This window comes from Dromaius novaehollandiae, chromosome 5, assembly GCF_036370855.1.
Source record: "Dromaius novaehollandiae isolate bDroNov1 chromosome 5, bDroNov1.hap1, whole genome shotgun sequence".
Classification (NCBI taxonomy): domain Eukaryota; kingdom Metazoa; phylum Chordata; class Aves; order Casuariiformes; family Dromaiidae; genus Dromaius; species Dromaius novaehollandiae.
The window spans coordinates 53573337-53598765 of record NC_088102.1 but is presented as its reverse complement, the minus strand read 5'-3'; the positions used below and the strand labels follow the sequence as shown (position 1 = coordinate 53598765).

The 25429-nt window shown below is 40.0% G+C and overlaps 1 protein-coding gene across 9 annotated transcripts in view; it reads right to left on the bottom strand.

Annotated features, from left to right (window-relative positions):
* NAV2 (neuron navigator 2) overlaps positions 1-25429 on the bottom strand; it is a 451621-nt gene that overhangs the window by 50633 nt on the left and 375559 nt on the right. For 8 of the 9 annotated variants that reach the window (XM_064512842.1, XM_064512840.1, XM_064512843.1 and 5 more), the window contains 3 exons: positions 8272-8410; positions 2607-2898; positions 990-1692 (listed from right to left, as the gene is read on the bottom strand). In XM_064512842.1, the coding sequence (XP_064368912.1) occupies positions 990-1692; positions 2607-2898; positions 8272-8410 (1134 nt within the window). The remainder of the gene's footprint in view (positions 1-989; positions 1693-2606; positions 2899-8271; positions 8411-25429) is intronic. The other variant, XM_064512839.1, reaches the window with a different exon arrangement.

Below are 25429 nucleotides of genomic sequence, written 5' to 3'. Positions count from 1 at the left end.
GCAGTCTTCAACTCTGTACAGCTCTAGCCTAAGCTGCCATCACGGCCGTTATGCTTGCAGTGGTGCCTCAGATGGAATGGGGCTTCATCACGTCACTGGAAGCAGGATGGTGTAGCGTAACTGTATGGGTATTATGGTGTCGAGACAAAATGAAATGCAAAACAGGGCAACTTGAAACAGACAAGTTACTCATAATGCCAAATTAAAATAAGAAATAATATTAACGGAACCTTTCACCAATATCAATATTTTGATGCATGTCGCATCACAAATTAATGCCTGCACAACTCAACTCAATATTAGTGTTAAAATCACATGTGGGCTAGAAGTGGAGAAATAGAAGTCAGATACACTTTTTGTTGAAAAAACTGTTAAAATGAGAAAATTCAACCCAATTGAGACAGAAACTTTACTTGGGGTTCTTCTACATAGTTGAATAGGCTGACGTTGTGTGTCTCACAACACACTGGGCTAATCTGCACAACTGAAATATCTGTTTGGGTCAGGCATGTGAATCTAAGTATGTTAGGTCAAATTATGGTGTGATTATAACGAAAATCTGAAATAACTGTTGTCAACTTGTAATTTGATTCACCATTGGAGTATTTCCAGACTTGTTATATATACTTTGGTGCAAGAATTCGTCAGTAACATTAACATAAGAAAATCCTTATTTCTGTGATATCAATCAGTATGGATAATGCTTCTACATACGATTTTTGCAATAAACAAACTTGTATCATGATTAACAAAGATTCTGCCAAACCGTTTTTTTTCAAATGTTAAATTTTTGCTGCTGTCTTGTAATGTAGTGAGTATTTACAACACTGGCCAATCTGTTTATGTGAAATTAAATTTAAATACAAAGACCTTGATGGAGGACCCTAAATAGTAAGTGTTCCACGAAACACAGCCAGGCCTGGCTGGAAGAGTCCTGATCATTCAGCTCCAACTAACATTATTTCACAATCAACGAATTTATTGCCTACCTGCGCAAAGTGGGAGAGGCCACATCAGGGTACTTGGCTCCTTGCTGGTGAGTACTTTGAGCTCCACTAGAAGCAGTCTGTGACGCAGGGTTCACTTTAACAGAATTACATGAGGCCACGCTTTCGTTGTCAGACGAAATCCCTTTCTCTTTATCAGTCTGATTGACTAATCCTGGCAGAGAGTTTCCAAGAATTACCTTGGCCGGCTCTCTCATTTTAGGGACAGGCAACCCAGCTGACTTGCTGCTTATGTTGGAGTCTATGCTACTTGTACTAGATCTATTCCCAGCTCCACTTCTGCTACTGGATTTACTGGGCCGGGGTAAACTACGATACTGAAGATTAGTTCGGGCACTAAGCGCTAAGTAGCCATCATCCTGGTTCTGAGAGCCATCAACACTAGTCTTCCGACCAGGGGTCCTACCCATGAGTCCAGATGACTTTGGGATTTTTCCCAGGGTAGCTGATCTACTGGTGATAGTTGCCCCACTGGCAGTAATTATAGTCATGCCTACAGCTGACCCGCTCTGTTTCTTAAATCCAAATGTATTAGCATTAGCAGCAGTTGTTCTAGAGTTACTTGTGGGAAGCTTTTTGGATTCATCACCACTGCTGCGTCCTGCATCTGATGGGGAACGTTTAACATGTCCAGCTTTAGGAGATAGTCTACCCTTTTCTGATACCTTGGCGTCATCAGTTTTCCCTACAAAAATAGAAAAAGAATTCTAATATTTAATGACTTGAAAACATCAAGCAAATGATGAAACTCAAAGCAGCATGAAAAGCAAAAGCGTGTTAGCCACAAGAGTGTGGTTAAAAGTTATGATCTAGTCTGCACTGAACTTAAATGCCACTCTAATGAGTTATACATGCAGACTTGCCAGAGAAAGTATGTGGCGTGTTTGCCCTTGAGAATATGAAAAACAGAGAACAAAGTCTTATGTAATAGTGACAGATAAGAAAAAAATGTTTCCCTTTGTAGCTACCACAGATTGATTCCTTTTCATCATCAGAAAGAACTTGTGTTAGGGCATTAGTATAATTTTTCTAAAATGCATTTTTAAAGAAAGTAAGTGTCTGACCTCAACTTTTTCATGCACGATTGCATACAGGATCAAGCAAGAGAAGAGATATTAGCTCATATTGTTTCATTATACAAATTCAATCAATTTTCATCCACACATCTACAACCGCTAAAATCACTAATACGTTTACAAGAAAATTTGGAACCGCAGAGTGTTTAGGTACAAATCAACATGCTGTTTTAGTACTGAGAAAAATGTCCTCAACCACATACAATGTATGCTCTCAAACTTAACCACAAATTCAGAAGCTAAAATCAGATTACTTGCTCTTCATATGGCAATACTATGCCCAATAAGTAGCTTGGCTTAAGATTAGGGTTGCCATGAAAACAACTTACAAGGTGTACTAACACACATTTTTAAACGAACAGAAATAGAAATGTGGAGATACAAGATGCTGTATACCTTTAAAACCAAGACCTAAAAATAAAGACAGGTTTACTTGAAGTTCAGGTTCTGCCTCTAGAAAGTATTTAAACAGTTTTCCTACTGAACGCACCCTTGGCCGCTTAGGTCTTACACTTTGTCTCACCTGTTCCAGGTGTCTTTAAGGTGCCTGAGGTGGTTGAAGATTTAGTCCTTGGTGTGGTAATGCCAACCTGAGCTGACATGCCCCGTCGCCAGGAACCCGTCTGTGAAATAACAGTGTTCTTCCTACCAGAAGTGCTTTTATCAGATTCATCAGACACATCAGACGGATTCCGCCTCCATTTAGATCCTGACTCCATTTTTATGCCGCTATCTGATCCTCCGTCTGATTTCTTGACTTCATCACCAGACCATAAGGAGTTCCGCTCAACCTGGGAATGTTTTTCTGCATCAGTCTAGATAGATAATAAATTATAATAGAACCTTCATAACAAATCTTTCTTTTAAGAAGCTTCACAAATGAGAATCATCAAATTGATTAATAAATTCAGCAATCAGGTCTGATTACCAATAGACATAACATGCTTCTGATAAAGAAATGTCAGAGTAAGAAACAAACCATAGCTATGACATTTATTTTCTAATGCACTAAGAAAAATAACAAAAAATATACAAGCACCTCCCCCAATAAAACGGAACATATACCCCAGGAAAGCAGAAAATAAAGAAGAATAAAGACTTGATTTATAAAGGACACACTCAGCTCCACGACATTTATAATCCTGCATCTTGAATTTCATGTGAAGCCTTTCACTGCAATGCCTAAAAACCATTTCAAACCGGTGCAGCTAGCTTTTCTTTTTGTGCTTGCAGTTTCCTATCTCCTTTCTGGCAACCTGATCACCAGAGCATGATGAGGCAGCTTTTTGCACAGACTTCAAGGTATGGAATGCTGTTAATTCTAATCTAACACATTAGAAAGACATCTAAGATCTGAAGAAAAATGGAACCCGAACAACTTTCTAACAACATTGACTTCCGACTTAAATACACAAATTGAGTCAGTCGTTAATTTATATTCAACTCTTACTCTTTTTCTCCCTTATCCTTTGCCCAGATAGATTGTGCTGCCAGTCTCTTCCAGAAAATTTCATGAATATCAATGCCAAATACAGAATTTTCTCATTACCAAGCCTTTGCCAAACTCTGAACAACTCTATCAGAATCCATTATCCTAAATATACCCCTCATGCATTTTTCTGTGCTGTTGCTAATGATTACTACCAAAATTCTCTTGCAGAATTCTATGGTTCCTGTCAAATGCTGTTCATTCATTTGGGCAAATTTTGTAACACCACAACCGACTATCACGAGACCATGCATGTCCAATGTCCATGTTTGATCCAGATATAGATAAAAATTTCCTGGCTGAAGTGCTTTTTAACCCTAACAGAACCATGAAAGAGACTACAAATTCAACACGTGATCATGACATTTGCAAGGCGGTTAGTATATTCTTGCAAGATGCTGAGCGCCAGCTCTTCCCTGCAGCATTATGCAATAATCAGAGTAATAGCACTTTAAAGGAATTTGCTTTAACAACCCTCAAAACATTGTTTAACCCACAATCTTTTGCTCCCTTTGGATAATCAGAAAAGTGGAGCACAGAAAAGGATGCATGACATCTTACCAGTCTTTCAGTGAAACGCAACGTTTTATTTTTAAGTTCCTGAAGTGCATCTCAACATTGAGTTTTCTTACCAGATCATACTATCAACACTAAAGAATCTAGGGTTTTTGCAGCTTCATTTCCTTTGCTTTTTACAGTAATTTTTTAAAAGCCTGAAAAACTAGTCTAAGTGTTCAGTACATGAAAGCTGACACCACACATTTTAGTAGTCTTTTTTCAGTTATGTAATATAGTTAGGGCCTGGCTAGCATAGCATAGTCTTGAATGAAACACTGCTTTCTAAATTTCTTCTTTTTCTCTGGTTGCAAGATTTTGGGATTGCTATCCTTTTATTTAGGAATATCAGTGGGTTTGTAATAAATTCATGGTGTGACCATTTCTACCTCTGTTTCTCTAAAACCATCATTTCATGGAAATGTCACCCATGCTCTTGGAAGAGAGCTCAGGCAAAAAAGAACAAATAATCAACCAACAAAACCACACCATCATCATCCCTCATGTGCTTTCATTAGTATCTTGCTTCAAGTCCCTTGTTTGGAACTGTCTATTTACACCACAAGTGTTCCAGAGCAGAAAATACACCTACTTGCCAGTAAAGTGCTTATTCCAGTTTTGGTTGCTTATAAAATGTTCCTGTACTTTCTATTTTTCTCCTTTACATCTGTTAAGAACAGTAAAACCTCAACAGAGAACCACATTATAAGAAGGCCTCTATCTTTGGTTTCTCCAGTTTTATTCCACTCAGCTACTACCCCCATGGCTAAATATTTCACCCATGGCTTTAAAATGGTGCGCAGCTACCCTTGAAGCACTTTGGCCAGAGATGCTTCTGTTTACTGGTAAACAATGAGAACAGCACAGAAACACGACCAAGCAATCAAAATCAAAACACAGCGAAACTCGGCTTTGCCACTTCAGCTGAAACTCCACCCACCTGAAAGACCTGGATTAGGTGAAAGTGGAAACACTGTTTGCTGGAGGTCATTGCAAGACAAATACAACGTAAGAAGTGAACAAAGACTGCCACCGGATTGAGCTGGGAATAAAGGTAACTAGTAGGATTTCAAAACCTACTCATACAGCTTTGTAGTCTATCCATAAAGCTGTGAACAGACCAGGTCCCTCTCTGCTCCAGTGGTACTGAGAGGTCATCTTGATTGAACAGGTTGAGGATGCTGCTGTTTTCCACTTAAAGGAATTGTTTTTCTTCTTCTGATCTTTTTAGCAGTATGTGAACAAGTTTATTACATGATCTCTTCCATTCTTATTTCAGTTAAATAAGTTATTTTCCAATGGCCACTTGGTCTTAGCTTCCTATTACAATATGCATACAATACGACCTTAAAGGCATACCATATGCAGTACTGTGTTAAAACATAGCTTAACTAACCTTAAGTCTGTGCAATACAACAGAAAAACATTAGGGGCCCAAAAGCCGTACAGCTATATTAAGTGGTTTGGCACTTGGCATAACCAAGGCAAGACACGGTGCCATGGTAAGGCAAATTCTGGTTCCCCCCACTGGCTTGTTCAGAACCAACTTGGGGACATCTTCATAGCATCCTTACAGAAAGGGCTACAGCTATGACATATCTACGAAGATGTCGTTATTATCATATTTTCGGCATCCTTTTCAGAGATATGGAACCTGCATATTTTTCTGGAGTTGCAGGTACTCCGCTGCTCCGAAAATCAATTTCTTAGTTGCCTACTTAGCACAGACATTTTTTTTTCTTCTGTAACTATGCTTTCTTCTTTTGCAGATATGATTCTGAGTAGGTCTTACTGATTGTATCAACAGACACTAACATGTTATGGCCCTCTGCCTTTGATGTGCTATATTATTTGTCTGGACTCTCAGCTGCACTTGCATTAGCTTCAAGCTTTAATTATCTGAAACCCCAATTCTGTACCACCTCAAAAAGATGTGGTAGAATCACAGTATCTTGAAAGTTAAATGCCTGGTATGTAGGAACAACCAAAGCAGTGGATGTCCTGAGAAGAAAAGTCCACATCCCTATGCAGATCTCTGCCAGGCTTTTGTGGCTCAGTGCACAGGCCAGCACACAACAGTCTAAGCAGGCCAGAAAAGGTATATATGCAGTGCTGTGCCATGAGCTGGCAGGTCTACTTCAAGCTGCTATAAATCAACCTCCAGACTAAACATGGGTCCATCACTCCAAGCTACTCTTCATTGCCTTGGTTGATAAGATTAGGATTTGATATTTAAAGGAAAGCAAAATATTTTATGAAAATTGATTTGCAGTTAATAGTAATACCTGGAATAAATATTGTCAGCCATGAAAACTAAGGGGAAAAGCAGGTCACAGACACAAATAGAACATCTATATGTATAACCTGCACATCTTGGCTCCCAGCTCCCTCTTCTAATGAATGTGCTCTACTGCCTGTACAAGCTTCAGATCCTTTTCTTCTACTATATGCCTGCACTCTCTTGAATGCTGTAATAATTGTGGAGGAGGAAGAGGAGTTTGTCAACACAGATTTTGATCTCTTAGAGGTGTTTCCAAGAATCTGATCCATCAGAAGATAGAAGTCAAATGAGTTTCTATTTTTTTTCCTTAGGTTATTGTTTAGTCACGTATCCTTTTTCTTCTCCCCCCCCCCAAAGTATTACAATGTTCTGCCACTAACAATTGTCAAAAAATCTTCTACTTGTCTATGTCACTCTTCCTGTTGTATACTGAAGAACGTGCTCAATTGATCTTAACTCCTCTCAACTTGTATGGGACATGTATTAGCAGTTTCGCACACACACAAAATCACTGATACACAACCAGAGGCTAACTCTGGAAATCTTTAATGTAGGCTCAAATATGCACTTCATGGCAAAGGAACAAAGAGTCATACATGCTTGCACCACAGTCCTGTAGGCAGACTAACACTTCACAGCAACCACACTTCTACATTAAAACTGATATTAAAAACAGATTTAGAGTCCAGTCATGAAAAGAAAAAATAAAAAGAATAAAAGAGAGGAAAGAAACAGAAGAGAAAGTTAAATATACATCTCTTTCCCCTACTTGCTGCAATGCTAAGTTTTACTCTGCATGTGCTTTGACACAGAACGCTTGATTGCCTAGAGCAGGTGGGTGTATAAAGAACAAAACTGTACTGCTTAGTCCAGTACTTTGCCAAACAAAATTCCACACTATTAGGGAAAATAAAACAGTTTAAATTATTACAAATCTCTGTACTACACAATCTAATTGATGAATGAAAACCTACTGGATATCTTCACTGGTTTACCCTATTTGGATGTATAATATCCGAGCACAAAAAACTACACGCAGGCTGCCGATGGACATAAAATTTATCTTCCTCTGAAATGCAGCCAAAAATAGAAAGCCTGCAGTAACATGAAGCCCTGGAAATTTAAAATAATATATTTCATTTGCCTAGTACATTTACATTTCCAATTAAGGTGTAACTAATTAAATAATCTTTAAACTTTTATATTGACTTAAATTAATTCTGTTAATAAAAAACATAAGACCTTTTTGAGAGCTGAAAGACTATCCCATCTATTAATATGTGTTCTCTACAGAGCAGTCCCATTAGGAGGCCAGAACTCCTTTGTTACCATAGCAGTGCAACAGAGATTCCCCGGATGCCGCACATAGAGGAATGAATATTCCTGTACGCTACATACGATAAGGTGGTTGCTATTGCGTAACCTTGCCTTTTCAGTGATATCCTCTGTACTGAAGGTCATATGTGTGTTCACATGTTTGTCAGAAAGGGGGGGTAGTAAAGGTACATGTAAAATATCAGCGTCAACTAATTCAGGAACCTGTAGCCTAGTTTTGATAGTCTGGAAAGCAATATGCTATTAAACATTAGTCAAGGCAATAACAATAATTTTTTGCACTCTTACTTCTTTTCTGGATCAATTTCCAAGTTTTTCAGCCTGAGTTGCTGAAAGGCTGTAAAGATAGCTGCAAATTAGAGCAAGGTTACTGCTTAACATACTCATGCATGTAATTATTATTACGTCAAGAAACACTATCTGTCAAAAGATGAATAAGCAGCTTCATCCAACTTAAAACAATTACGCCTGTTGCACAGAGAAAACAATGAATATCCAATCTTCCTGTAACTAAAATAGAAATCTTACCTGTGCATCTAAGTTTTTTCGGGAGGAGGCAGGTGTGTTGGCATAGGAGCTGATAGAAGAGCTAGTGTTAATGTCGTCAGTACTGAGATTATCTATGGTGTCACTGATCCCACTGCTGACAGAGCTGCTGTCATCCCAGCTGGAAGAAAAGCACACCAAAGGAAGACAACAAGAGTCAAAAGACAAAACATAATTCAAAATGAAAATTATTATTTCTGCAAGCCTTATCCTATTTGCAGTTGCCAAATGAAAAAGGTCTGCTCTTTTTCATGACTTATCTCCTTTGGACATCAGATTTAAATTCATACAGCTCATCACCTGCCTGGCTGCTGTAAAGCCTACTCTATAACATCGTCAGGCTTGTAGCACCAATGGCGTAATTCTTTCTCCTGACTCAACTGAAAGCTTACACATATCAATAAACAAGCTTTAAAGTGACCCTCAACCTTTGTGCCTGCATCCTGGGACAGGCTAAGGAGGCACTGGTAAGAGAGCTTATCTTGCTAGACGTAGTGCTAACTTGCTAAGCCACGAAGCAGAGATGGAATTTAAATGCAAGGCAAAAATTAATCTTGACACAAACTTCTGTACTTTCCTTCTCGTTTGGCATTCCTAGTCAGCTACACAGACCTGCCATTAGCAGCAGCAGGAATTTTAGAAAACAGACAGCTGCTTGCAGTACTTGAAAGTTTAGTCCAGGAATGCCCCTGTTCAGATAGCACATAACCCTCTTGCTCTGTACAACTCTCCTTTTCAAGCAGATAAAATAATAGCTTATTATTTAGGACTACCTTCTTCCAGTGTGTGATAGCTTCAACATTTTCTAGTGCATCAGAAACACGTATCTGCGAGTTTAGGACACAAAAACCACCAACAAAAAATACCCATGTCTTAAGTGATTTGAATGTAATAATAGACAAAAATCAAAATAACCTAAAAGTCAAGGTGGATACTCCACTCCTAACATGCCCTTAAAAATAAGCTGCTTAAGTAAGAGAGTTATAAACTGGCAAACAATTGCTCCTTCTCAAAGAGAAAGAAAGCTTGGATTGAAACAACGTCCTGTAAGTAGCCGTACAAAGACATTTCAGCCCACTGATAACTGTAGTATTGCTGGAAATGCATAAAGATATATTGCATATAATTTGCGAAATCTAGCTGTAAAAGCTTGTGGTTCCCAGCTCTTTACCAACATGGTCTCGGATTTTGGGAGCTCCATATTCTTTTATTGCATTTCTTGTTTGCTTTAAAACCATGTAAACAAAGAGAACGCCGTGAGGTGTTGGACTTTAGAGTGGAAACCACTCACAAATTGATACACTGGATATTTAATATATGCATTTAAAATTGAATTTTTTAAGTATGTAAACAAAGGCAATGGTCAGCAATGATCAGAGCTTCAGGAATCTCAGTCTGGTTTCTTGAATTCTCTCCTCAGCTCTGCCAGGGACTTCGTATACAACCTTTGGCAACTCGCAAACAAAAAACATTTCAATTTTCTCATCTGCTCATGTTCATACAAAACAGCTACCTGTATGGGTTTTAATGAAGCTCCAGTGATTTTTGTGCTTTGTGCTTACATGTGAATATTTTATTCACCCATATCTATGTAAGGCCATCCGGGACAGTTTGCGCAGATGAACCCGCAGCAGGATTGGTTGAAGCACCCGACCGCGGGTGGCAAGGGACCACGCTGGGCTCGGCGCCCGCAGGAAGGGCCGTCGCTTGCAGCTGCTCTTTCCTCCCACTCTGGTTCAGGTGACGGCCCCCATCAGTCTGCCAGCACGGCCCCTGCGCGCGGCCTCCCTCCCCTTGTCGCGCCAGACGAGAGCGGCCGGGCAGCTCCCGGGGGCGACGGTCTCGGCTGCCGGCCCGCTCTGCCTCGCGGGGACGAGGGCTGCCACGCGCTGCCGCCCCAGAGGCAGGCTTGCCCGCCTGGACGGACGGCAGGCCCTCGGGTTCAAGAGGATTTCCCAAACGCTGCTTGCAGAGAAGCCCCAGCTCTCCCGACCTGAAAGAACGGTTGCAGCCGACGCTATCAGCACAGCTATGATTTAAAGGAAGGATGCCGTTTTTTCTAGACTTGGCTGTACCTGAATATTTTTTATGAGGAACCACTGTATCACGAAATAAAGCTATATGTTAAAATAAAACTCCAAGTGCAATTTGAGACTCCTTGTATCCAACAAAACTAGCCAGAGAGACTCTACAACAGCAATTTTATTGCTACAACAACTTTTACTGTTATTTTCCAGCATCACTTTCAGCGTAATTCAATGTATGATGTGCTGACCATACAAAGAAATCCAGGGGACTTAAGGGAAAAAAATCCCAACTCTTCCGCCAGTACGGAAAAAACGAAAACTTGGAAAAGAACAGAGGATCTTTTTTGAAGTACCTTTCTTTAGAGCAGGCAATTAAAGATTTTTATTGTAATATATTGAAAGTTATATTACCTCTGCATTTCAATTTTTAAAAAATTAAATTCAATTAAAAAAAAATCCTATACCTAACACTTTTTTTGATTTGAAGACCTATAATGAAAAGCAATTACACTTCCTAGATGTTATAAGCCTATAAATAAGTTTATAAAACTGATATTAAAATAGCTATATATATAAACATACTGGTCATTTTCCAAGTTTCCTGTAGCAATCAACAGTTTCTTTTTTTATTTCTGAACCTACAAAAAAGTCTCCCTCTGCAAAATGAGCCATGCTGATGTTTTCCATGTTCAACAGTTTAATCTCCTTCTTATAGAGACATGGCACTGGGGGGGGGGGGGGGGGAAATACAACAATGTTCTTTTGTATGGATCATAGTTCCATCTTTGACAAACATCAGCACTTTGAATAGTAATTTTTTTCTGATAAATGAATATACTTACTAGTGCTCTCTTATCTGCTGACAAGACATAATTCAGTTCTCATTGCCAAAAAATAACTTTTTGTTTCAATGACCAAATACACATTTCAGGTACTGCGAACCACTGCGAACCAAGTCTTCCAGTGGGGAAAAAACATTTTTCTTGATCTTCAAAACGTACAGAAACATTCCATTTCTAACTGTGCACCTTCCTTCAACTACCACAGGCCCCAGTTCAACAGTATCTAAAGAATGTGTCTAATTATAATCACAAGTAGCTTTACTGGTATCAGTCAGTCCTGTTGACTTTAGTGGGGCAATTTAAGGCATCATGGAAATATTTAAGTGCCCTTCTGAACTGGGACATGTGCCTCTGGGCAAAGGTAGAAACATGCATCTGAATACACTGACCGCTGTGGCCTCCTCTTCAGTGTATCTCGGGCATTAAACCTGTTATGTTCTGATGGAAACTATGAACAACTCAAACTTCGTATTTTCAAGTTTACTAATCCATTACCAAACTAAAAATAAAAACGATTAGTCACTGTGTGAGGTCCAAAGATACCTGCCTACTTTAATTAAAACACATACATAGTTTAACCTGTTTTTAATGATCCTTTATACTACAAGCTGTTCACCCCAAGAAGCCCATTGCACCGTAAGGAAATACCGTATTTGGTTAATATGCTACAGCACAGAAGAGGCAGAGCATCGTGTGCATCTCCAGGCAGTTGCAGACTACAGCTTCTTGAGCAGACAGCATCTGTTAACAAATTGATATATCTCCATTGCACATCGTTCTTGAAACAACCCCAAGCCCTCCACATAAATTAGCTCACTTTTACCTTGATTCAGTGTCTTGATGGTTAAAGTCAAAAGAAAGGCAGCAGGACGGGGAATCTAACAGCCCTGGCAATTACAGCATTCTTGGCTCCCGAGCCGCGATAACATCTTTGTAATTTAGCTGCTGCAATTAATAACTTCTGATGTCAGCAAAAGCCTACTCAGCCATAACCTGGAGCTGGGATGTTTGGGCTTTCCTTCCTCTATTTGATCAATCAACTGAAGCTTTGCTTTGATTACTGAAAATTACATGAATTCTTGAAAGTGTATTTCACGCTCTCATCTAATATGTAGGGAAATTATACAGCCACCCACTTAAAAAACATCAGCACTACTGAAACCATGCCAGATTGTAAGTGGGGTCAGACAGCTTAGTTACTGTTAGATTTGCTCAGATGCGATGCATCTAAGGGTGTAGCAAAGCTCTAAACAGTAGTAAATGCTGGGGGGTCTGGAGTATCTGCTACTCTCATCACGTCTTAAGTGCACAGTACCTGCCCCATCCACTGTGAAGCCTGCTGTGCCGAGCAGGTCTGCAGCATGTGCCTCTTGGACATCTTTGGTCAGCCGCAAGTTTAGAAAAATTTTCTCTAAGGACCTCAGACACTCTCTGCTACTTTAAATTTTGACAGTGAAGGAGGGTATTTGGTAAGCAGTACTTCGGGGTTTTTGAAATCCTGAGAGTTACAGCCCAATATCAACTTGAAGGTTTCCCAGTACAGCCTAACGCAGTAACTTCTGCTTCCCTGTGGAAGACGGAGCCTCATCCTTCTCAGGCTGTGCTCTATTTTGTGGCAGAAGTGGTTTTTCCTTAAATCATATTTAGTTACTCAAAATATACCACTTCTTACCCAGAGCGGCCTCATGCCCTCTCTCTGGAGCAAGGCGCGCTCGCAGCAGGCTGCTCGGCCAGAGCTGCCTTCTCTCCGGGGGCAGAGGGGTGCCCCAGGCACTGTGAAGGCACCCTCTCCCTTCCCCTCCTCCCACCCAGCCTTCCCACCCTAACAGGACTAAAACCACTGCTAATAAAGCAATCTACACTTCTCCCACATACAGCACCAGGTCAACTACCCACAGCTGCTTCTTGAAACAGGTCTGCAAAGCAGTTATCCTCAGACCTGTATTTTTCTACAGTCTATCAGCATTTTTCCATCTGGCACAATAATCATCCCCAGAATTGGCTCTTCTCTGTCAACCTGGACGGCACATGAAACCATCTCCACAATCCTCAGGACACCCCCTCGCTGCAGGAATCCCCCGCGTTTACAAGTCCAAAGCAAAAGCGTCACTAAAACATCACTAAATAAAGCTATTGTTAAAGGCTGAAAACGCACCCTTCTCTAGCAATGGGTGTGTATTTTAACTTTGCTGGATCTTCAGTCAAAACCAAAATTACAATGAGCTGCTGAAAAATACATTTGTCAAAGACAGGGCCTTGGGGCCCTACAATATTTCAACTGGAAACGTGGTAATTATCCTCTTCTACCTAAAAATTTAACTATTTATTAGTTGATAGGAGAACAAAAAAAGGTCAAGGTGTAAAATGATTGAAACTTTGCAGCATCTTCAAAGAATTTAACGGAAAAATAAAAAAGCCAGAAAAATGCAGTTGTGCTATAAAGCCAGAATACTGCAGTTTCCACTGCTTTCTTCTGGGATTTCCCAAAATACTGACATCACTGTATCAGGATTTAAAAAACCATATACAGTCTCTTGCATGGTTTTCCTTTCAACTTATTTGGAAAGGTGATAAGTAAGTGTCTGCAAAAGAATGGATGGAGAATCTACTTTCAGGAGAAGTGATTTAACTACTGTATTTCAAACAGATATTAATCATCCATCTTCTCCATGTTGTCAGTAAATGTCTTCTACTATAACTCATTATAGGTATTTTAAAGTAAAACATTTTGTTTCTGACTGAGAGTGGAGCTCAGGGACATCACTGCTGCATTGAAACACTTTGAAAAGTGAGACTGTCAAAAGTGAAAAGCAAGACAGGCTAAACGAATACAGTCCATTTCCAGCTGTTCTTGCTGAGGCAGTATCTAATTCTTTTAATAACATTTTTGGTGCACAGTTAAACTTCTGTAAATGTGCTGAGAGCTATTCAGATCATTTTAATTTTTAGTGACTACTCAGTTAACATGCAACAAACTGAAATGCGGTTCTCTGTCATGTTCCCTTTAGAATTTGTCTAAGATAACACTTCAGGATTTGCATTTAAAAGCCATTTGTTAAGAGAATAACCATCAGAACAGAATTATCCATCAGTCTCAAAACAGTTGGGAAAGAAAAGATTTGTAAAAGCTGGAAAACTGCACATGCTCTTTTTATTTAATGTTTTTATATCAGCACTAATAACCTTATAAAAATAACAGTGGATTCTATTTTGGCTCTTAAAATTTGACCAGGAATTTGCCCAAGCCACTGTCAAACTCCCAACAAGCACAGCCAAGCGCACACACATAGGAGCTGCTAAACCCATCTAATCTCAGGGAGTTTATCATCTGACACACTCTAAAGCATCATGAAAACAACCTGACTTTCTACTGAAACTAATAATCTCATGCTATGCTATAAAGCAAAAAGCTCCAGTGGCAACTTCTTTGTTTACCGGCACAAATTTTGCTCAAAGACTCTTCTCTTACTCTTCACTTGCACTTTCAAAAATCACTAAATACAGCACCCACACAACTGTATTAAGTTGCAAAACATCTGACTGGTAGAACTTGTTTTTTGGCCATTGTTCAAAACAACTGTTCCTATGGCGTTACACAGCCTCGGTGGGGGGGGGTGGTTAGGTGATAAATCAGTGCGAGGTCCTGCCTTTGACCCCAAGGCTCGATGAACACCAAGGCACAGCCAAGTGAAAAGGATCTTGCTCAAATACTCCAACCAGCTACTCAGTCAGTCTTGTCTCCCAGGCTCATGATCCACAAACTATATTTTCTATATTTTTCCTCTTTCACTGCTGATGTCCCCCATTTACTTTCCTATCTGAAGAGCTGCTGGATGCACACACCGACGACTAACCCAACAGTGAGTGCACAGAGGATCCTTGCGCTGCTATGAAGTTCACCTTGCAGTCAGCGGCAGGGTTGCTTCCTTGATTTGAAGACCTAGGGATTGGTACTCATCCCTGGTTGCTTCTGTGCAACTCCACTGACTCCAGCTGATTTACACCAGCACAAGCTGGAAAGAGAATCGGGATCTGCCTACCACAATAAGCTCAATGTTAAGTCTTACTAGTTATTATGTAAAAATTATCCTAACAGCCTTTACTTCCAAGACAGTAAAAAGTCTTTAAGAAAGTCAGAAAGCCTTGTTTATGTACAAAGTGAAGATGAATCGCCATACAGCATGCAGCCGGCACGCAAGAGCGATGAACGGAGCAAATCCCTGGCGGTAAAGTGTCCGTGCTGAGGCCCCGTGGTCGGCCACGCCAGCTCCCCCTAGACCGCCCCGCCGGTGGGAGCGAGGAGGAGCTCGAGGGAGGGTACCAGACCCCCGCCGGTGGGAGCGAGGAGGAGCTCGAGGGAGGGTACCAGACCCCCGCCGGCTGTGGGGGATCCCAGCTGGGCCGCACCTGTGGCACCTGGCCCAACGCCCCGTTCGCGGGGCAGAGGCGCTGCCTCGGGCAGGTGGGGTCCCGCCACGCTGGGAGACGGGCGAGCGCAGCCATTCCCACCGCTCTGAGAGCTCTGGTGACAAAACACCAGCTTGCGAACATCCCTCTCTCTTGCCTTACTTCACAGCTTATCCTTTCTTCTCACCCCAGAGCAGATACCTTCAGGATCACCTCCCCTCATAATATAAAAGCACTATTTAAGTTGCGACTTAAAGCAGAGCAGCACTTACTGAAATCACAGGCATACTGACCCAGATCTCTTATCGGAGCGCTCCTCCTGAGCCGGACCTGCTGGCAGGGCAGAGCAGCGCAGCTCGGGCGCAGTCACTGCTACCTGGCAGCCTGCTTCGTGAAACAAAGCAAAGATTCATGGCTCCCACACAAAATAAAAACTGGCTTGAACGCAAAGGCAAAAAAAAAATAGATTAGCTAAATTCTTCGGGTACTGACGTAACTACGAAGTGGAAGGAAAGGCATGAAGGGCAGTATGGAAACAAAAACATGCAAAAGGCATTTAACTTCCACTGTGCTGAGTGGGCGTTTGCAAGACCCCCTGGGCAGACCCCGGCGCTCAGGGCAACCTCCGCTAACCCTGGCCAGGGCTGCTCACCGCCCCAGCACCGGCACCCCACGCAGCAGGCCCCCGGTAGCCACAGCCAAAGAAACGGGGGTCCTAAACGCACCCCAGAAGCGAAGCCTCCAGCAGCGGCCAGGTACCACCCGGCTCACTCACTGCCCTGACTTGATCCGCTTCCTCCTGACTTTGTACTCCAGCAGCAACACTAAGGCACAGGCTTTCAGGTCTGCACACTGCAATCCTGCACAAGACCTCTGCAGGCCTAAAATGAAGAACTCATATGTATGAAGAGCTGAAATAATTTACGGTCGCTGTTAAAGTTCCTCATTATTCATAATAGGGTGTAAACGCTCTGCATAAATCAATCAAGGCACAAACCTGTGCAGAGGGAACACAGATTTCACACCCCTCTCACAGAGTCACAGCCATCAGCTGCAGCTGAGCACATGGGTAGGGAGACAACGCCTACACTTACTCACTGTCCTCCCATCAGCACAAGGGAGACGCACAAAACTTGGCTTTCCTCAAGGATTACAGCCTGCTGACATATGCTCTAAGCAAAGCTGAACTTGGCAATAGAAAGTGCTAATTTGATCACTGGGCACGGCACTGTCCCTCAGGAAGCTGAACCACTGAAAACTGACTTGTGTTACCATGCCAGTGATTAGAGAACAAACACATGCACATAATCAAGTGAAATAGCTGATTCTTAGTAACATGCAGATGTGTGCGCTGAAGACATCGGCTACTCATTCGGAAAGCAGTTAGTTTTCTAGCAGAACTCCAACATCCTAACTAGCACCAGTAAATCCTGGTTTATGTTAGGCTTCAGAATCAGGCTTATTTGAAAGAAACTGCAAAAGGAGAGAGATGAGATAACCTTCCTCAGACAAAGTGTTTACCAGGAAGCCGATGGAAATTTGCACAGGAGTGAGAAGGGGAGCTGGGTATCCTGCCCTAAACTGCAAGCGCTCCCTGTGCTGCGGTGAGGGGCTGAGCAGCCCCGCGCCGCCTTTGTGCAGAGCCGGGGGAGCTCGGGCTCCGCGAGAGCGTCTTTTGCACAGAGAGCAAACAAAGTGCTCGACTGCAACAAAGCCCCAGAGTTCTCTCAGACTGAGTCTGTCACGCTAGCGAGAGAGATACCTTGTTAGACTGCAGCCTATTAAATGCTAACAATCAGTCAATAAACCTTCCAGAAACCGAAAGCCAGAAAAAAAAATCAGTAAGAGCTATCAGTTCTTTTGTATGTCACTTCCTATTATTTTATTCAAATATGTGCAATCTAACAAAAATATATTGATTTCATGCAGTATTCAACAATTCAAATGAAATATGTAAGGCAGGGAGAAAACGTCTATTTACTGCACAATCTAATCTGTTTCCACCGCTACCCGATTTTATAAAGCTAAACGTGTTTGCACAAAGGTATAACACAACATACAGACCACGCTTCCAAAAGTGTACAAGACTTCTTACCTTGCAATGTTCCTAGGCCAAAGCATTTCTCCACCTTGCTGCCCATGAAGAACTCCAGAGAAAGGGCTGAGATTTATTTTACAGGTTGATACCTTCATTAGGCCACCATCCACCACGCCACTAAATAAAACAGCTTGGAACGCAACTGTCTAGAAGGAGACTTTAAAAAGTTGGAGTACGGTTGTTTTCCAACAGAGCACTGAACGCTCAGCAGCCCGAAAGACACTGCCAAGTAAAGCCTAGCCCGAAGGTGATCATCAGAAACTTCCCCTGGAAAGAAATCTGATCCCTCAACAAAATTAACCTCTGAAGTGCTGCAAAAGGGAGAGGTCAAGACTTTCTGCTGGTACTGGGTCATCTGTGAAAAGCTGTAACCTGATGGCAGTGAAACAGGCAGACTGGGGGCCTCCGGATCACGTACCGTAACGCATGCAGTAAAAGCTCCTGTCAGCCACCCTGCACTTCAAGGTACTAAATGACAATATGTGATCTCAGCTAACAGCCTACAGTCCTAAAAAGCACATTTCCTGCTCAGTTTTTATACAGTCTCACAGACCTTATACAATATGACTGCTGAAACAACTATAATTTATATAGCTTCATGAGAATATAGCAGCATAAAAAGGTATGAGATACCCCAACTGCTTTACCATAAAATATTTGGAATATTGGTAAAATACTGAATTTATTTTTTGTCATAAAAACATTTTCAATACAAACCCATTGGCCTTTCCATGAAGACTTTATGATACTGGGAAGTGATATGTGCAATTTCTCTGAGCAGTTATTAAATACACATATCCTTATTTACAGCTGTAAAATAAAGGGCTTGTTACTTCATTTCAAGTGTAACAGAGATAGGAACTTATATATATTTGATTGATAAAAATGTATAGTTATTTAAATTCAAAATTCTTATTTTAGCCTAATGATATTAATACTTCTTGCCAATACTATGCATGCCAAGTCTCTGCTATCTGCCATCCGTGTGGGATTTTTTATTCTAATAAAGATATTGAGGCACTGATGAGCCTCATGCTAGATGCTGCACACACATAAACTGTAAACCTCAGAAAACCCATAAAACAGTGGGAACTGCTTTATAAGTCTTGTCACTTCCAGTGCATGTAGATGCATCATTCACAGCGTCTCCTGTGGGCTAATGGGCTCAGTACAGGCGTTGGGATCTACAGGCACAAAACAAGATAGGATACGAGTCCCCCAACAAAGAGAAATGCTAGCAACACAAGAGGAATGGTACTAGTAACCTAGATTATGTATAACATAGGGCCACAGTAGCTGTGACTAGATGGGCATTGAAGCTGGCACTGGGACTCGAACTAGAAGAAAACCACAAGAGGTCAAGGATCCCAAGGGCAGACTAGCCAACGGGCTGGTTCAAGATCACCGGGAGCAGAGGAAAAGCTGCCCCAGACTCAAGGACCGGGCTGGGGGGTGAAACACTGGAAGGAGACTTGTGATGAGACTGGGGACAGAGCTGGAATGGGGAAATGTAACTTAGATGTGATGTCTGGGAAGGTGGTTCGGAGGCTAAAAGAGATCAGACATAAAGCCAGGGCAAGGTAGTAAGACTAACTGGACAGTGAGTTTAAGGACAGGGAATTGGAGTGCAAAACAGAGAGAACAGACTGGAGAAAAAAAGGTCAGAGCTCATGAAATTAGAGAGTGCGGCACAATACATATGCACAAGGAGAATGGATTAAATTCAGGTTTTCAATCGTATTTTGTTATTTAAATTGGGAACACACCAAACACTGACTCTTGCTGTAGTTTATACAGCTACTAACGTCAACCAACACAATGACTTCTAGCCACAAGGGAACAGACAAGTCTATTTATATTATTAGAGAAAGACTTATTCACTAAGCAAGAAACTACATTACTAATCAAACCAGCTAGATCTCCGTTGTCCAGGTTACTGGTGAATGACTGTGCCATGAAAAGGAGATGGGCAGCCTTTCACGTGGAGGAAGTGGAGAAGACAAAGCTGTGCTGTATTCTTAGCCTCACCTCAAGAAAACCATCAATCATTCAGCCAGGAGCCAAAGAGACCCGAAGGAAAGAGTAGTCAGAAGGCAACCATATCAGTGTGTTAATTCTGTACAGCTTCGGTACCCTATTTTATTTAAATAAATTTTTGATTGATTTAAATAAAATACATCTTTTAGCATAATGCCATATTTTTGATTGAAAGAGTTAAAATACAAGTATTCAACGGTTACAAAATAAAGACTTCTTGGAGAAATTCTTCTGCCAAAACCTTCAAATAAAGGAGTCGAAGTCTAAGCTTGCCTTTCTATTCTGGACTCTATATTTTAGTGGCCACTGTGTTGCTATAGCAACAAAGACGACTGGTAATTTAGAAACTGGTGGATGTGACAACTTGCTATTTAGAACAATACTACTAATAAAAGCGGCTTGGGAAAAGCATCATTTAACACAAATGTTTGTGTTTTCCAATGAAAAAAGGCTGTTCATTTATTTCTGTTTTGCAGCTGGACTATTATCTGTATTAAGTTAGTCCAGTGATGAGTAAAAGATAGAAACACGACTGCTGAGCTTTTTGGGATGTCTGTGTCCTAGAGTGCAGTCACCCCCCCCCCCCCCATGTGTAGAAATACAAAGCTGCAGAACTGATTAGCTTTGCTGAAGATTAGACAAGGCTGACGTAGCCTTTTAAAACAACAGTATGTCTTACAGTAATAAAAGCGAAAGTAAAGATATCGATGGACTACTATTAATGCATTCTTCAACTCTTCATCCATTCAAACTCTGCTGAGTTTAACTGGATGTGAAGGTATTCTGGTATTCTTTATGAACAAATCCCATAAACTACTCCTCAGTCAGTAATTTAATCCTCTATTAATTACTAGAGAAAAGTTTTAGATATTACAGATACATAAAAGAATTAACAACTAAATTAGCAAAACTTTCTTCTAATCTGCAACACTTTTCCTGCCTTCACCAAAAAAGCTCCCACAAACATGATGTTTCTTAATTACCTGCTTGGAGTTGTACAGGAAAGTGTAAATTTGGTTTAGTTTTTCAGGTGCAGTAACAAAAATTAGCATCCAGTCTGTGCTACTTGTAAATAAGAACAGCAGGCACTATTCTAATCCCAGAAATGATCATATTTGAAATTGTAATCTAGGGAAAAAAGAACCAGAACATCCCATCTGTTAAATCAGCAGCTCCAAATAAAAGCAAAATCACAACATTAAGGTACAATGCTACCCTCTGTACGCTAATCTACAGCCCCATTGTCCTCGGGTTTCCTGGCAGCCTTTACACTGCGAAGGAGGAGGAGGGATTTTGCAACATAATACCCGTAACACTAAATACAGAGGGATATTTCCAGATGAATTTTACATGTAGCAATAATCATAGTTTTATGGGTCAGGAAGTTCAGAAGATTAGTGTGTTATGGCTGCAGTTTGTAAAAGCGCTTGTGTTAGAACTTCCACATAGCAATCTGGTGAGATAAGCTGCGAACAGCTTTGCATTAAGTTCTTTTATGGTAGTTAAAGTTTGAGAGAAGTAAAGAGACCCCAGGTATTAATTTACCTAAAGAACAGCTGCTTAGAAAAGGTTGCAAAGTGTCCTAATACTCAGTGTAATACAACCACTGCACCTCCAATTGCTAGCTCCTTCTCTCCACGCTCCTGTGCTGCTGCCATTGACTAGAACTGCGTCCATGGTCTGAACTTAGCTAAAAATTTATGCAGCAAAAAAAAACGTATCAAAGAAAATCTGTGTTTTGACTCTCTTTTGAAAAGGCCTAAAATCATAATTATATGTTTGCTTTCTAGGTTAAAGCAGCATGACACTTGTTTCATTCCAAACTCTCCCTTAGAGAACACCTGAATGCCTGAAAATTGGGGTTTATTGCAATACGTTAATTTCCTTTAAATTTTTCTCTCATTGGCTGAGATATATCAGTTAGGCGCTTATAAAATGTCTGCTCTTGATGACTGCAATGATTGTAGAAGTAATGCGAGCAGTGTAGACTGTAAAGACATTACACTTCGTCGCTTTTGTAAGCTGTTTTATAACGTGTCTGCCATGTTTTACCTTGGAAGTGACTGCATTACAATGCTCTCAGTAAAGTGATGTCTTAAAATAATCTGGAAAGTAACTTGTGTTTCTTTCTTCCTTTCTAAAGAACACTGAGATACTTAGAATAAGGAAAAAATATATCTGTGAAGCCAAAACAGATTCTGAAGAGGCTCAGACATACTTTTGAACACTATTCTGTTCTGCTAATTTGAGCACATTAAACAAAAATATACTTTTTTTTTAAGTATTTTTACTGATTAAAGATATCCATGAGACCATAAAAGCAAGAACACAGCAACACTGCTTTACTTAACAACTATCATGCATCAGATACTAGGGCTAAAATTCTGCATATCAACAGAAACAACCTACATACTGTGTTAAAGTAAATTTTAAAAACAAACCTGTTTTACTCGTACAAAATTGGCAATCATGGGGAAGGTATTTCTAAATGAACCCAGAGGAACAATGGCATCGCACAACTCAACAATAAAAAAAAAAAAAAGGTAGCAAATATACCCTAGCTGCTACAATCCTATGAAGTTGTGGTTTTTCACTGAGGTTTTTAAGGGAGCTTGAGCACCTGGAGAAGTAGATCTGCAAAACTGAAGATCAGTGTGCATAGGAACTGGACGATCATACATTTCAGGAAAGATGGTGAGAGTTTTCTAGTCCACAGCCAGATTTCCCGGGAACTGATCTAGCACTACATTTATCAGGTAAGATTTCACGCTGCACAACCAACCTAACAGTAAATTAGTTTGTCTTCTCCTGCTGGACATGGTGCCACTTCTTCCTCTAAAAATGCTGCTCATACAGACTCTTCCACTGCTGTTGGTGCAGTGGAAGATTATATTATATATATATTATATATATATATATTATTATCTCTATAATATATTATATTATAGAGAAGATTAGCTAATGGAAGTACAGCAGAACTTCAGGTGTATGCTGTAAACGATTGCTGGTATTTTTACAGTTATGGATTCCTGAAATTAAGTGATGTTTCTATTTAACTCAATGGCAAAATTTCCATAGACTTCAAGAGTCAGGATTTCAGCCCTGAACAGAATGTGCACACAGGAAAGCTGAATATGTTTGGAATAAAATTAATGATTATTGCATTGATAATGTGTTATGGAGATAGCATAAGACAGACTTCGGACAGGTTTCTTAAGAATTTCCTTCCACTGACCAACTGCTGTTCAAGAAAATCATGACTTCACCCAACAAGGTGACATGCATGCCCTGACGGAGAAAAGACTATTTCGTATATAAAATATACGATATAAACAGTTTTATAACATTTTATATTTACTTAAAAGATGGTCTAAAAAATGCCAGTAGCCCACACTGAACACTTGCATTGACACAAGTGTTAGGTATACTATTCACTATACCTATTTCAAATAAGTAAGCACATCAGAGTAAATAAGCATAAGTGGCTACTTTCTAGTGGTAGCAGAGAAAGAGAAAGGCAGGCAACTGGAGATAATCCAATAAAAACTGAAGATGCTGAGCAGTGATGCAGCTTGCAGGCTATTATCTGAGAGGAATTCCAAGCAAACTCCAGCAGTTATACTTGTTTGATCCAGAGACAAGCATTTGTTTCTAAATTTAAACCACACCACCAAGGGAGAAATTTTATCAGTGTTCTTACTATATATACACATGTATGTGCATCTGTATCTAAAATTTTTTGCAAGTATATCAAACAAATTACATAAAAAATCAATTAACATAACAATAAAATTAACAGATATATTCTATAGTGGTTTATAATGACATATATATAAAACGGTTCTATGATTTGAGTAAAAAGAGTCTATATAAAATGACAAGAAATCTGATCTTAAAATGCAAACAGTCAACATAGTAAAACAAAACAGTGAAATTTCATTAACAGATTTAAACGCAGTTTCCTTCTCCATGCCATAAAAATTAGTCCTCTAATACGGCATTGCCAATCACAGGTTTTAACATACATGTCATTGACTAAGCAGGAGAATCCTATTCCTTCTGTCTAAACTACAGAATAGAACAGAATTTTACTTTTACAATTTTACAAGACTTCCTTGTCTTTTGCAGCCATTAAGATTTTAAGCTTGTTCCCTAACATACAAAAGAGTTATAAAAATAGGGCAGCTGTCAAAGCTGTTGTCTTCTCAGGAACCTGAAAAATTGCTTTGGGATGGATATAGGACATGAATGTCCACATATATTTACAGTTCGTTTTCTGAGCTTACTAACGTAATGTCTTCATCAACAAGGAATATAGGACAGAACAGAAATGCCAGATATGAAAGAAGTTACACAAATCTATAATCTAGAAGCAATATTCTTTGTGGTCAGTGAGGTGGAAAATAGCCCAGAAAGAGATAAAACTTGAGTTACAGCTTATCTCTGTTCCAGCCAGCAGGACCTGGCAACTATGTAAGAAGATGTGTTCAGGAACAAGACAAAATGCCATGAACTACACTTAGATGGTGCAATTTGAATAAACAGCCCTCAAAGTAGCTGTAGTATGGCATTAATTCCCCCCGCAAAGTACTAAAATAGTTATTAAACTTCTCTTGGCATCCACTGTAAAAGTACTGCCGTCAACGATATATATCTTAGTCAAATCCAATTCAGTTATGATCAACACAGTTCTCCTTCTATCTTAATTGCTTTGGCCTCCCTCATTAGATATATCTCTACACTTATACTTGTTTATTGTTGCTATGGCTCTTAAAAAGCTAATACCTCCCACCAGAAAAGTAAACTCATTTATCCTAATGATATAAAGTATAACTATTATATCAAGCTAACACCATTATAGCTTGATCTTTAGTGTATTACTCAGTCTATAAATAGTCAAGCTATATAATCACTTTAATTGAGTAATGAGCAAAGAACAAGATACAAGCTCTCCACTTCAACAAAAATTGATTATGCTTTATTTTGAAGCCCATCTGCATTTTTCTAATAAAACAAAGGGATTTATTCCACCTGTACAATAGAAGGATGTTCCGAAATCTGCATCTAAGCCAAAACACATGCCTCTTGTTCAAATTATCTTGTAAAATGTTTCCACTTTTAGTTCTGAAGATGCTTTCCCATGTGCACTGCTGTTTTACTTACTCTTGCTGCAACTGCCTGTCAAATATAGTAACCTGCCATTTCCAAAATCACAACAGAATATTCATATGACACAGAATTTCAGGTATTTCCCATCCCTGGTACTATTGTGCATTTCTGCACATGAAAAACCCTGAGTTTTCTTTCAATTTATAATCTTCCTAACATAAAAGGTGACTTAATCAAACCACTTATCTACAGGACAGTAGCTTTAACTCATGAGTACTTTAAATAAAATCCTTGCCTAGCTTTATATTTTATGGTTTTGTGACTGATGCAGACAGCTCTATGGACTCCATATTTTTGCTCGTTTGGAGATAGAAATTCGTAATGGAGCAATAAGAGAACCCCAGGCTTGCCAGATAAAGCACTGAATGTGAAACAATGCTTGAAACGTGCAGCTGATCAGAGATATGCCCTACATGAAACTCCGTTATTATCCCATAAACATCTGCTGCAATCAGAACTTTCACACATGAACTTCTGACCTTTACTAATCTTAATAAAGTGGTAGCTTTAGATCCCTTGAGTTATATTATATGTCCTACAGATTACAGTATTGCAGGATA